The sequence below is a fragment of the Trachinotus anak genome, unplaced genomic scaffold (assembly GCF_046630095.1).
Source record: "Trachinotus anak isolate AG129_WGS33_773 ecotype Australia unplaced genomic scaffold, CSIRO_AGI_Tana_v1 ptg000003l, whole genome shotgun sequence".
Taxonomy (NCBI): Eukaryota; Metazoa; Chordata; class Actinopteri; order Carangiformes; family Carangidae; genus Trachinotus; species Trachinotus anak.
This window is the reverse complement of record NW_027273854.1, coordinates 2,948,054-2,961,113: the sequence shown is the minus strand read 5'-3', so window position 1 is coordinate 2,961,113 and position 13,060 is coordinate 2,948,054. Positions and strand designations below refer to the sequence as shown.

Sequence of the window (13,060 nt, the reverse complement as noted above, 5' to 3'; positions counted from 1 at the left end):
GAGATTAAAAATTTTAATTAGACAAGACGTGATGAATAATGCTGAAATTATAGACCTCGACACTTGGTCTCATAGGGGAGCTATTTAGAGTTGGGATGAGCAGCAGCAAAATACATGTACGTATATGTATATAATCCCCCCCAGACACTGGTGGTGGTGGCCAGAGAAGCTCTGACACTGATGAAGGTTGAAGATCCCTCGACGATGGGATGGCTGAGAAACCTCTGATGTAGAGATGCTGAAGATCCCTCTGACGATGGATGGAATAACTGGAACTGAAGAAACTCTTGAACCAGGTGGAGACTGGGGAGGAGGAGAGGCGCACGTCAGCGGAGCAGGAAACTAGAACTGAGAAGGAACATCTTTAAAAAGGAAGCGCGAGAAGGTTTGTCGCTCTGCTATTGGTTAGTTGTGAACAGCTGTCTGAACAGCTGAAAGGACAGATGACAGCCACAGGCAGGAAGAATGAGTGAATATGTGAGAAGAGGTTTGCAGAAATCAGGATTATATATACAGCACATACAGACAGGAGGATAGAACTTCCTGATTGAGCTTCATTTAAATGTTGAGGAGCCGTGGCTGCATCACTTGGCCTTCACTAATGAACAAGCCTCAGCCCTAACAAGCTAATTAAGATCTGAGACCGAGGTAAACCTGATCTGAGAGCTCATTTCTCTTGGATCGCCCAAATTCTGCAGCATGTTTCTTTCCTTTCGTCTCTAAGAATATAAAATAATGTTTCATCTTTAATTTTATTCCTCTTGTACATCAGTTCATCAGTAACAGGAAGTTTGCTGCTATATCCGAGCAGCCTGATGTAATTTAAACATACATTACAGCTGTGTATCTGAAGCCGGCGCAGTCTGTAAGGTCGCAGTCTCAGTACAAAGGAAATCTATCATGGCTGCCGTCTCCTCAAATGTCAAAGCTGTTGGAAGAAATTTAGGAGCAATTTCTCACGACGGTGTGTTTGCCGCTGATGAGGTCAGGAGATTCAAATCGAGTGTTTCATCTGATCCTTCGTCCGTGAGGAGGAATCATCCATCCTGCTGTCGCTGTAAGAGTCTGGACTCCTGAATCACCGCAGTGAAGAGGAGCAGAGTGGGGGGGTCAGGAATCACAGCCGACTGATTTAATTTCACCTCAGCAATTTTTAAATTCAACTGACTGATAGATACATCAGAAACATACATGTCAAGGCTCTGAGCCTCTCTTCTGATTGGCTGATGGTTTCTGAGTGAGCCAATAAAAATATAGCAGATTTCAGGTAAACACTTGGAGAAACCACATCCTGCAAGGTTGGATGCTGGGTCCAGGTGGGCGGGGCTTGGTGCAGGGCTGAGGGCGGTGACTGCTTTTTTGTGACATCACAAAGTTCCAGAAGTCCTGACGGCTCGTTTTAATCGCACAATATAAAAGTGATTTCTTTTGAAAAGTCGACAAAACATAGTTGTGAAGCGTCTGTGTTTTCATTTTGTGATTTTATGGGAGTAAAATGTTTTTTTCTGGTGTGATTTCATTCCAATGAAATGTGACGACAGATTTCCAGCAGCTGGTTTCTTGGGGCCTCATACTGCAGGCGCCATGACTTGACTGCATAATAATTGAGCCAGTTGAGGTGGTTTGGTCATCTGCTCAGGATGCTTCCTGAGCTCCTCCCATTGGAGAACTTCCAGGTACTTCCAACTGGTTGGAGGCCTCGGGGTGGACCCTGGACGTCTGGTTGCTTGACCTGCTGCCACTGAGACCAGACCTCGGATTCAAGTGGAAGAAAATGGATGAATGGATCTCTCTGTTTTTTTTCAAAAACTATCCATCATTATTATGATAAATCAGTGGAACAGTCCTTAAAGAGCAATAACCAGAACGATGTTAATATAATCAGACCACAGGTAAAAAGCCAGAATTCACCCAGTAACTGAACAAAGTGAGTGAAGTGTGGTTTCTCTCTGCAGGGTCTGAAGCCCATGGACTTTAACGGTTTAGCCGACCCGTACGTCAAACTGCACCTGCTGCCTGGAGCCTGCAAGGTGAGACACAAGCACACACTGTGAACATCATTCACACTGAAACTCTGCCGACAAGCTAATCAAAGTTTCATTCAAGATCTGGTGGAAAGAGACTGTTTGTAATTCTGATTTTCTCCGTTTAAATTGAAATGGACGTTAATCTGTGTATGTCAGAGTGACGATGTTATTATAGCACACTGTTTGGTTTGAGTGTGGAAATGCTAAATATATTTTTGTAATCTGCTGTGATTCATGCGCAGCAGCGTGCTGACGGTACAGTACGGATTCAGCTGCCATTTAAAAGCCATGAAATGAAATGTCTCTCACTCACAGCTGATGTGTGGAGCGTAAAAAAGCAGGAAATAAGATAAGTGCAGCATCGATTGATCTGGTTCTGATGATAACTGAATCTCTCTTTAAGTGAAATGTATTTTTTTTTAGAACTAATTTTCTGCCTGTGAACATGAAATGAAATTAAACCAGTGATGTTTTAGAATTAATCTCTGATTGAGGTTTCAACATGAGTCTGAAGCTGTGGTGCAACATCACTGCACTTAAACATCAAGTGAATAATAAACCTTGATCATTTCAGATTACAATGTTATATTGAATTTACTTTAATCCAGGTTTAAATGTTGAGCAGAGAAAAACCAAAATGATTAAAACACTGCTGCAGTGTGGAGCCGCTGAGTGTGAAATGACAAACTCAAATCAATACTCATCAGTGTGTGTGTGTGTGTGTGTGTGTGTGTGTGTGTGTGTGTCCTGCAGGCCAATAAGCTGAAAACGAAGACGATCCGTAACTCTTTGAATCCAGTGTGGAATGAAAAGCTCACTTACGTCGGGATCACAGAGGAAGACATGCACAGGAAGACGCTCAGGTGTGTGTGTGTGTGTGTGTGGGTATAATTGATGCCCGGTTTCATTGGATCTCGTTTCGGCCTGATTACGCTCACAGCCATTAATCAAGAGCAGGGACGTCTTGACATTCAGATATGAAGCTCAGTTGTCACCTTTGATTAATTGAACTGTCAGAGCAGGAACCTGTTGTGTGAAAACCACTGAGCTCTCACTGAATTTAAGACCAAGACTCATGATGTAAAGTGATCTCTCTACTGTTTCTCTGCTGTAAACAGCCTCAACAAACAATCATCAGTAAGTACTGCAGTGCAACATAATCAGAAGTGGAGAAATCTGCTCTTTCTGGTTGGAGCGCAGCAATGGAGATAATCCTGTAAACAAGACAAGTGTCGGAGTTTCCCCATTTGTTGTTGCTCTTTCAAAATGATTTGAAGCTGGGTTCTCAAGTCAGCACCTTTGTCACTAGATTAACAGACTTTTCAGAAGTGACTTTTTCAAAAAAGCAGATGGAGTCATGTTGAAGCCACACCCCCTCTGTGTGTGATGTAATCAGGGTTTCTCTGGTCTTTGTTTTGGTTGCTGATCTGGTCGTGTGTACATGTTAGTGCAGGTGAGTCCCTCCTGTTAAAACTTCACACAGGAGGTCGGGAGGACTAGCCATGGAGAGTGCTGGATCAAATCCTGATTGGCTGATGGACCATCAAAACATTCTTAAATTCTTTTTAAAGTCTTTACCAGCTCCATCAGTGTCATTCTGTGACCACCATCCCAGTGGATCAGTCCAAGGCTGAACCTCTTTCCCAGTCCGACCGTGGAGCCAGTCCTGGTCTGTATCTACTGAGATGGAGAAACCCAGGAGCTGCTAAAGGCTCCAGCTGGTTTTCTCCTCCTCCATGTGTCAGTGACTTGATGCTACATAATGTTAATGTCTGTTTTCATCAGTGAGGCTACAGTAGCACGCTAACGTTAGCTGTTACCCATATGAATGTATATGGCAAATGTTGCCTCGCTACCTGGCTAACTGCCATCAAAGCAATGCCAGCTTGGGCTGATGGTTGTGGCTTTTTTCAGTTGTGCTTCTCGTTGCTTTCACTGAGCTTCCTGACTGAGAACCTGAAGTTTTGATCCGAGATGCTGCTGGTCTGGTGTGACGCCCAGCAGCAACGAGGATGATCTACTGAACCTTTAACTCGTGGTGATTCTGTCAGACGACGTCGTGGTTACAAAACCAGGATTTTAGCAGCAGCTTGAAGTGACAGCTGGTCAACATGTCGTCTTAATGGACCACGTTTCCGTCACAGTTTCAAACTCGCTCCACTGTCTGACAACAGAAACAGAAAAAAACATGTTAATGAGAACAGCTTCACTGTGAATTCAGCTGAATTAAAATACTTCACATATGAGCACAGAGGAGGAGAGAGGTTGGTTTTGACCTGGTCTTATTTCAGTGAACTCTGGTGTGATTTTCCACCTGCTGCAGCCAGGAAGCCTTTAAAAGGAGCACAGTACATGTTAACATGTTTTTTTCACCCTTTAATGATGAAATAATGTTTGTCCCATTGAAGGCACAGAGGGGGGCAACCAGAGGAGCATATCCATAAACAAAGGAAGTGTGAAATAACAGAGCGGAAAGGCTTTAATTACCCCGCTCAGGAGCAAACGTTTAATCTTAACTAAACATGCAGCAAAGCCAGCGTGTAATTGTGAGAGAACCTCAAAGGGAAATCTAAACCAGGAAGTGTGTGTTCGTCAGAAAACCCCAGGACCCAGTGAAGGATATTAATCAGTAACAGTTCCTCCTTGAATCCAGAATCAGGCTTCACAGAGTCGAGTCAGGACCGTTTATTCACATTTAGATACAACAAACCAAAGTATTAAAAGTAAGAGATGTTTTATGAGAATCAAATAAAATGAGAACGGAGAGCGGTGATTGGTCAGCAGATCTGAGGGTCTGGAGGTGAAATAAGAGACGAGGTGAGACCAGTGGAGAGAGGCCAGTTCACCAGTTCAGATGAGCTGTGGTCTCTCCTCTTGTGAAGCAGCTGCAGGCGAGATAATGTTTCCGTCAGAGAGAGAGCTGCAGCAGCCGAGGCCGCAGGAAATAATAATCTGAACTCAGTTCTCCAAATCTTTAACGGACAGGTTTTCATTTAGTTATCGGTCTAATATGGAGGAAGCAGAGGAAGGTGCTGACAAATGAGTGGATTTGTTTATCAAAACCAGAATCAAAGATAACACAGACTTTACAGAAGATTAGAACCTCAGTTTTCAGTTTCATTGTTGAAGGAGTCTCTGGTCTTTCCTTTACTGTCTCTAAACTTTGAGGACTTTGAAGCCAGCATCTCTCAGGAGGTGCTTGGTTGAGAAACTCACAAAGCCTCCGCAGCTGACTTGTAATGAATAGGTTGTCGCTCTCCGGCCTGTCTCTTGGCATTCTGATGCTTCCTCTGCAGCCTGAAGCCTCTTTCTGTCATGTTGTTACTGAGTGCCCTCCTCCCGTGGGACCGTCTGGTCACGCTTCTCAGCTGCTGACCACAGGACGATGTCAGGTCTCAGTGTGGTGGTGCTGATGTCAGTGTCGAGGTCGGCTTTAATTGACCAGACATTTCCTGGGGCCAACACCGATGTTATGTCCAATGTGGAACAGCTCTGCACCAATCGATCAATCTGACAAAATGGACCAGCTGCTTCCAGTGGCACTGGGGCTTCTTGTCTCTGTGAGTTCTGAAAGCTTCTTTAGCACCTGGTCACGCTGCTTCCTGTACGACCCCGGCCCAGGCCGCCTCGCCGCCACACAGGATGCGGTGGAGATTCACCTCGACCATCGTGACTGGGCTTTAAGGGTTTTGTATGTGATTCTCATTGAAAAGCTCAATCCTGCCTGAGGATTCGATCCATCCCACCGGCCTTCTGATTACGCACTGCCCTTTGGCTAAGAGACGTTACCAAGAACTTCCTGTCACTTCTTTCTTTTAAAGCTCTGGTGGCTCTTCTCCGCCCAGACCACATCTTCCTTGTTGATTCTTCTGACAAGTTCTTGGTGCTTTTCTTTTTTTTAAAGATACTCTTTGAGCATTTTTGCCTTTATTCAATAGGACAGTAGAGAGTGACAGGAAAGGGGGAATGACATGTAGGAACGTGTCGGGCCAGTTGGGACTCAAACTGGCAACTCACCTATCGGGTCGCCCCAAGTTCTTTGTGCTTTAATGTAGAGATGACATCGTCCACACATTCTTCTCCCTGTCCAGATCTTGGTACCATGACTGTCTGAGTTCCAGCACCAGCCTGGTCTTCTCTGGTTCCTTCCAAACAGAGCAGCATCATAGAGGAGGTCCAACCTGCCTCAGAATAATAATAATAATAATAATAATAATAATAATAATTTAATTATATAGTAACTTTAAAAACAGAGTTTACAAAGCACTTTGACAACAAAGCAAAGGCAACAGCTACAGGAAGCTGGACACTGAGGTCAAACAAGAGCAGGCTGTGGCTCAGGAGGCAGAGTGGAGCCTTGGACAAGATACTGAACCTTGAATTTCCCTCGATGTATCTCTGCTGCGTGGATGTGCACGGGATGGGAGCAAACCACTATATGTGTGGTGAATGTTGCTTCCATTATAAAGCACTTTGATAAGACTGTTAATAAGCTAGAGAAGAGTCCATTTCTTAATATTTCACCCAAACCAACCAGCCTGTGGATACTGTGTGAGTGTTTACATGTAGATCACACAGCAGGCAGCATCACTTTCCACATGTGTGCATGTTTATGGTGTTTGAGAAGTGAAACACGGCAACATTAACAACATGAATGAGCTTGGTCCAAACCCTCCTTAATAAAAATGTCACACCTCCAGCTCCAGGCGGCGATTACGTCTCCTCACATCATATTTGGCAAAGTTTAGTGAAAACTGTAAATGAGACGGAGCTTCACTGCTGCCTCACACCTTCGTGCCAACAGCCAGGATCCAGCCTCCTCCGGGAGCAGACTTTTCACTCCTCTTCAGCTTAACAAGAGCGGTAAAAGGACAATTTGTGGCTTTTCCCAATGCTCCTGAGTGCGTGTGTGTGTTTCTGTGTAAGTGTGTGTGTGTGTGTGTGTGTGTGTGTGTTTCTGTGTGTGTGAGGACCGGTTTTAGACCCTGAGATTAACTTTTGGAAAATGAGGACATTTTCTCTGGACCTCGTAGCGTTCAGGGGCTGATTGAGGGTTAGAGACCTGGTTTAGGGTTCAGGGGAGAACCTGGTTCAGGTGAGGTTCAGCGGTAGAGTGTGTTCCCTACACATTACCAAGGATGCAGCCCTTTGAATAGATCTGCTCATAAATAATACAAATACACTCTGGATGGATTCTAGAGGTCACCTTCAACTTCAACACACACACACACACACACACACACACACACAGACACACAGACACACACACACACACACAGACACACACACAGACACACACACACACAGAGTCTTTGCCTGGCTTTGTATTTTATGAATATATTTTCTGTGATTCTATTTATTCCAAAAATAGACGTTAGATTTTTACTCGGCTGCTTGGTGCCTCTCTCTCTTTCTCTCTCTCTCTGTCTCTCTCTCTGTCTCTGTCTCTCTCTCTCTCTCTCTCTCTGTCTCTCTCTCTCTCTCTCTCTCTCTGTCTCTCCAGCTTTCAACCCCTCAGTGTTTCCTCACTGTGTACCTCCTCATTTAAAATGCTGTTTGTGTTTGCTTTAATCCAAAGCTGCCGACTCTGTTGTCACTGTTTTAATGTGTCTGTGTCTGGTGAACGGCAGCGCTGTTGGCTCTACACTTTCCCTCCAAACAGAACTGAGCTGCTTCAGCTTTGATTCCATTTGGTTTATTGAAAAGAGGAAAGTAGGATTTTTTCCTTTGGATTCAGACGAGCTGAGGGAACGATGTGTGTTCACTGTCAGCTTAAAGATCTGGTCTTTATTAACAAAAAAAAAAAAGACAAAAATGTCCTCACTTCTAAAAGATGCACTGGATTTAAAAAGCTGGACAGTCCAGCCACATGAACGTCTGCTGCTCCTGCAGGAGGAGAAGTGTGTCAGGACGCTGCAGGTTTCTCTGACTCAGTGTCACGAACAGAATCCGACATTTTTTCACATCGATGACCTTTTTCTGTGCGGCTGAGAGCCCGTCTGCAGCAGGAGGAGGACGAGGGTTTCCTGCCGCTGACGAGGCATCATATCGATCTGTCGGGAAAAGTCTGATCACGGGTGGAAACCCAGAGGAAGTGTCATCCTCATTATCTGTTTGGTTGGAGTCAGGTGTGGAGGTGGAGGTGTGTTCAGGTTCACATGTTTCCTCTCCTCAGGAAAATGAGACTCAGTGTTTGAGGATGTTTCACTAAAGAAATGCAAACAGGAAAAGAGGAGAAAATTGATCTTTCTTTCCTCTCCTGTTTCCTATCCTCTTTCCTCTCCTGTTTCCTGTCCTCTTTCCTCTCCTGTTTCCTATCCTCTTTCCTCTTCTGTTTCCTATCCTCTTTCCTCTCCTGTTTCCTCTCCTGTCTCCTCACCTGTTTCCTCTCCACTCTCCTCTCCTGCCTCATCCCTTCTGTCTTCTCCTGTCTCCTCTCCTCTCTCCTCTCCTATCCCCTCTCTTCTCTCCTCTCCTGCTTCCTCTCCTTTCTCCTCTCCTATCCCCTCCCCTCTCTCCTCTCCTGCTTCCTCTCCTCTCTCCTCTCCTATCCCCTCTCTTCTCTCCTCTCCTGCTTCCTCTCCTTTCTCCTCTCCTATCCCCTCCCCTCTCTTCTCTCCTGCCTCCTCTCTCCTCTCCTGCCTCCCCTCCTCTCTCCTCTCCTATCCCCTCCCCTCTCTTCTCTCCTGCCTCCTCTCCTCTCTCCTCTCTCCTCTCCTGCCTCCTCTCCTCTCTCCTCTCCTCCCTCCTCTCCTCTCCCCTCTCTCCTCTCCTCTCTCTTCTCCTGCCTCCTCTCCTCTCTCCTGCCTCCTCTCCTCTCTCCTCTCTCCTCTCCTGCCTCCTCTCCTCTCTCCTCTCCTATCCCCTTCCCTCTCTCCTCTCCTATCCCCTCCCCTCTCTCCTCTCTCCTCTCTTCTCCCCTCTCTCCTCTCTCCTCTCCTGCCTCCTCTCCTCTCTCCTCTCTCCTCTCCTGCCTCCTCTCCTCTCTCCTCTCTCCTCTCCTGCCTCCTTTCCTCTCTCCTCTCCTGTGTGCAGGTTGACTGTGTGTGACGAGGACAAGCTGACTCATAATGAGTTAATCGGTGAATCCCGGGTTCCTCTGAAACGTGTGAAACCCGACCAGACGAAACATTTCCACACCTGCCTGGAGCATCCGCCTCCGGTAGCTCAGCAGCTGTGGAGTCTGCAGCCATGTTTACAGTCCACACACACACAAACACGCACACGCACAGACATTTACAGCACGAGATTCTTATTATTAATGTTAATTTAATGTTAAAGACACAGTCACTGTTTCCTGTTTGCTGCTGTAATAAGAAGCTTCTTCTCCGTCTCTCCTCCAGCTGCCCTCCCCCACGGCCATGGGCGAAGCTCTGCGAGGAATATCCTGCTACTTAAGAGAGGTGAGAGTCCATCCATCCATCCATCATCCATCCATCCATCATCCATCATCCATCCATCCATCCATCCATCATCCATCCATCCATCCATCCATCCATCATCCATCATCCATCATCCATTATCCATCATCCATCATCCATCCATCCATCCATCCATCCATCCATCCATCCATCCATCATCCATCCATCCATCTATATAACATTTACACAACATTAATAATGTTACTAATAACACAACTTATTATCTGTGTTGTCAATAATATTATTAGTTGCACCTCATTATTGATACTAGTTACATTCCATTGAATATTTAAGCTTATTAATTACACCTCATTATAATGTTATTCATCACAAGTAATTATGAATGTTATTAGTAAGATTTTATTATTAGACCAATTAATATTTGAATTCACACGTGTTGTTTATTCTTCCATCTGTGTCAGTCAGGAAACATTTTGTTCAGTGAGCTGCATTTCACATTAATTGAGTTTCGGTCCAGGATTTTGTCGACATTAATTAGAGACAATTAAACGAGAGGAAACGTAATCAGCGTGTTTGAAGAGCTGAAGATGGACGAGTGGAGCCTCTTCAGTTTGAAGTGATGTTTGATGAGAAGTGGTCCTTCAGCATCATCACAGAGGTTCACATCAGGAGCCAGGTTACGTTTTCATTCGAGTGATGTTCGGAAAAAACATTGTTCAGAGGCAGAAGCACTTTATTTGTCGGTTTAATTCCAGCACTTTGCATTTAATCGAGCTCAAACCTGAGGCCCAGAGGCCGACAGGGACCGGCTCAGATTCAAGACCGTCATCGATCAGGATTTAAGCAGCAGCTTGAAGTGACAGCTGCTTAACATGTCGTCTTAATGGACCACGTTTCAGTCACCATTTCAAACCGCTTCCATTGTCATGACAACAGACACAGAAAACATGTCAATGAGGGCAGCTTCATTGTGAATTCAGCTGAATTAAAATACTGTACATGTGAGCACAGAGAGGAGGAGCGGAGCTGTATCGGGATCTCTGCAGCTGCAGAGTAACCAGGGAAGGTCATTAATTAGATTTTCCCAGGCACAGTGGATGTTAATGTGATTTTACCTGTGCACACCCCATGACGGTGACATAATTCAATGAGGGACCATGAAAATCCAGGGACAGGCCACAATGTCACCGCATCCCAGACTTAATGTGGAGTCTGTGATCCAAATTTGGTCTGGTCTGGTGATAATCTGTGACTCTCTGCTCGTCATTGATCCCATTAATCTCTGAGCCACAGAGCTCCACATTAACAACACATTAATGAGACACACACATGTTCCTCCTCAGTCACTCACACACACACACACACACACACACTGTCCTGCTGCCACAAATACTTACTACAGCACCAAATGTGGATAAATCCGCTGCTGAAACTAGTCCCCAACAAAAGCTGTATATATTTCCTCCTGTTTGTTTGATAGAAACTACAGTGAGCAGCTGTTTGAGGAAATTACTGACAACAAGTAAAACAGAATATCAACACAACGATCCTTCAAAATAAAAGTAAAAACAATAAAATGTACATCATCTGTCAGAGAAAGTATTTAAATTTTACTCATTAACCAAAAAGATTCACACAGTCCTTTGTCATTTCTGACAGCCTGAATCTGTGTATTTTGGTTTGTTCTTTACAAAACAAAGAGACAGTATCAGATTCAGTCAGTAAGAACAAAAATCTGAAGTGGAAACAGTGAAAGAAAACTGTGCTCCTTCTCAGTTACAGCTGAATTAGCGTAAAGTGTGAGACAGTAAACCAGAACTGAGCCCAGATCTGTGCCCACCACTGGAGCTGTTTCACATAAAGGAACTTCACACTTTGAAAAGTAACAGCAGGGTCAGAGAGCAGCAGTCTGGACAAGAGAGACATCCAGATAAATGAGAGATAACATGTCAAAGGAGCAGTGAGTGACAGCTGGAGGAGAAAGACGGATGAAGAGAGAGAGTGTGAATGGAGATGGAGCGACAGATGATGACTCGCCCTGAGGAGTTTAAACCCACACAGGAGTCCAGACGATCTGTGGGGAGCAGAAAGTGACATGGAGGAGGGGTTTTTTGTGCCCTGAATATTTTGCAGATAAGTAAAAAAATGTGAACAGAATATCTTTGCCCTGCTCAGCCCAGAGCTCAGCCTCTGAATATGTACAGTCACGTCATGTAACTGAGGTTCCTTCAGACTTTTACAACTCAGTCTGAAAGGCGGGCGCAGGTCTTACAGCTTCAAAAAGAAGCAGAGGGCGGAGAGAGGCTTAAGAAACATGTCAGTCTGGATTTGGAAATTTCAGTCAAGCTGGTAACGCTTCAGTCAATTGCTGAAACAAGAGATTAGGAGAAAAAAAAAACTGTGCTCTTATATTCAAAAAGTCATAAGAAATAAAATCTTATGATTTTTCCTGCTGTCAAAACAAGTGAATAGGATTTTGTTTAGTCCCATAGTCTTATTTCTTCAGCCTACATCAGAGGTTAAATGTGAAAACATAGTGGGTGAAATGTCCCTCAAGGTGTGGAACCACATCACATCTCAGTCCAGCACCTTTATGAACTTGCCTGGAGGAATTAAGGTCCTTTTTTTATGACTGGACTGCAACAGCAAGGTCAGTCCTATAAACACGTCCATGACTGAGTGACTGAGTGATGAAGTTACACTGTTGGTCAGCTGGGCGAGTTTCTGAGTTTTCCCATTGGCCCATTGGGTTAAAATAACAGAAAGGAAGATTCCTCATATCTGGTCATATCATTTGTCAGAATAATCAGAGGTTCTTTGGTTTGTCTCGGTCAACTGTAAACACATCCAGGACACAAACACGGAGAGGGTCTCAGGATCTCAGGTAAATTGATTCATAAAAAAATAATCAGGGCTGGTGTCAGACAGTTGGACCCTCTGTGTGTGTGTTGGCCTGTGTTGTTGTCTTAGTGAGGACCTACATCTGTTTTAAACCATCATAGTGAGGACATTGATGGATTGTGGGGACATTTTGAGCGGTCCTCACAAGGTCAGAGGACTTTGTTTTAAGGTTGAGGTTTTCTGTGCATCAGCAGACGATGTTGTTGTGCTGAACAAACCCTCATCAGCTGTGGGTCAGTGGATGGGGAGTATATTATTCCAACATGGGTCCTCACAAGTACAGAAAGATAAAGGTGTGTGTGCCTCATGTTAAACTGCTCTCTATAATTGATAGCTGGAGGACATTTTGTAAATGTGTGTGTGGATCCTGATGAATTAAATATGATGGTTTCAAATTTAATCACATTAGATCTGAATATGAAAATGGTTCCTTGAGGTCCTGGTTTGTTCAGTTTGTTCAACTTCAGTTAAAGAGAACAGTTCTGGGAAATACACAGAACATGTTCATCTCCACTGAAAGTTGGTGAAGCACAGAGCAAGTAGAGCTGTCTTCTTACATGACTACTCTGGTATTTTAACAACATATTACAACATATCATGAATAAAAACTGAAAACATAAGAGGACCCAGGAAACTTCCTTGTGGAACACCGTTAAGTATCTGAGCCTCAGGAAGAAAAAGGGGAGCATTTCCCAAAGTGACTAACTATTCATTCAAAGGTCTTTTATTTTGTTATCCCACAGTTCAGAG

General features: G+C 44.4%; 1 protein-coding gene across 3 annotated transcripts in view; it reads left to right on the top strand.

Annotated features, from left to right (window-relative positions):
* Positions 1-13,060, top strand: part of doc2a (double C2-like domains, alpha) — a 53,800-nt gene that overhangs the window by 26,477 nt on the left and 14,263 nt on the right. For all 3 annotated transcript variants that reach the window (XM_071466089.1, XM_071466096.1, XM_071466105.1), the window contains 4 exons: positions 1,956-2,030; positions 2,781-2,890; positions 9,063-9,189; positions 9,371-9,430. In XM_071466089.1, coding sequence (XP_071322190.1) covers positions 1,956-2,030; positions 2,781-2,890; positions 9,063-9,189; positions 9,371-9,430 — 372 coding nt within the window. The remainder of the gene's footprint in view (positions 1-1,955; positions 2,031-2,780; positions 2,891-9,062; positions 9,190-9,370; positions 9,431-13,060) is intronic.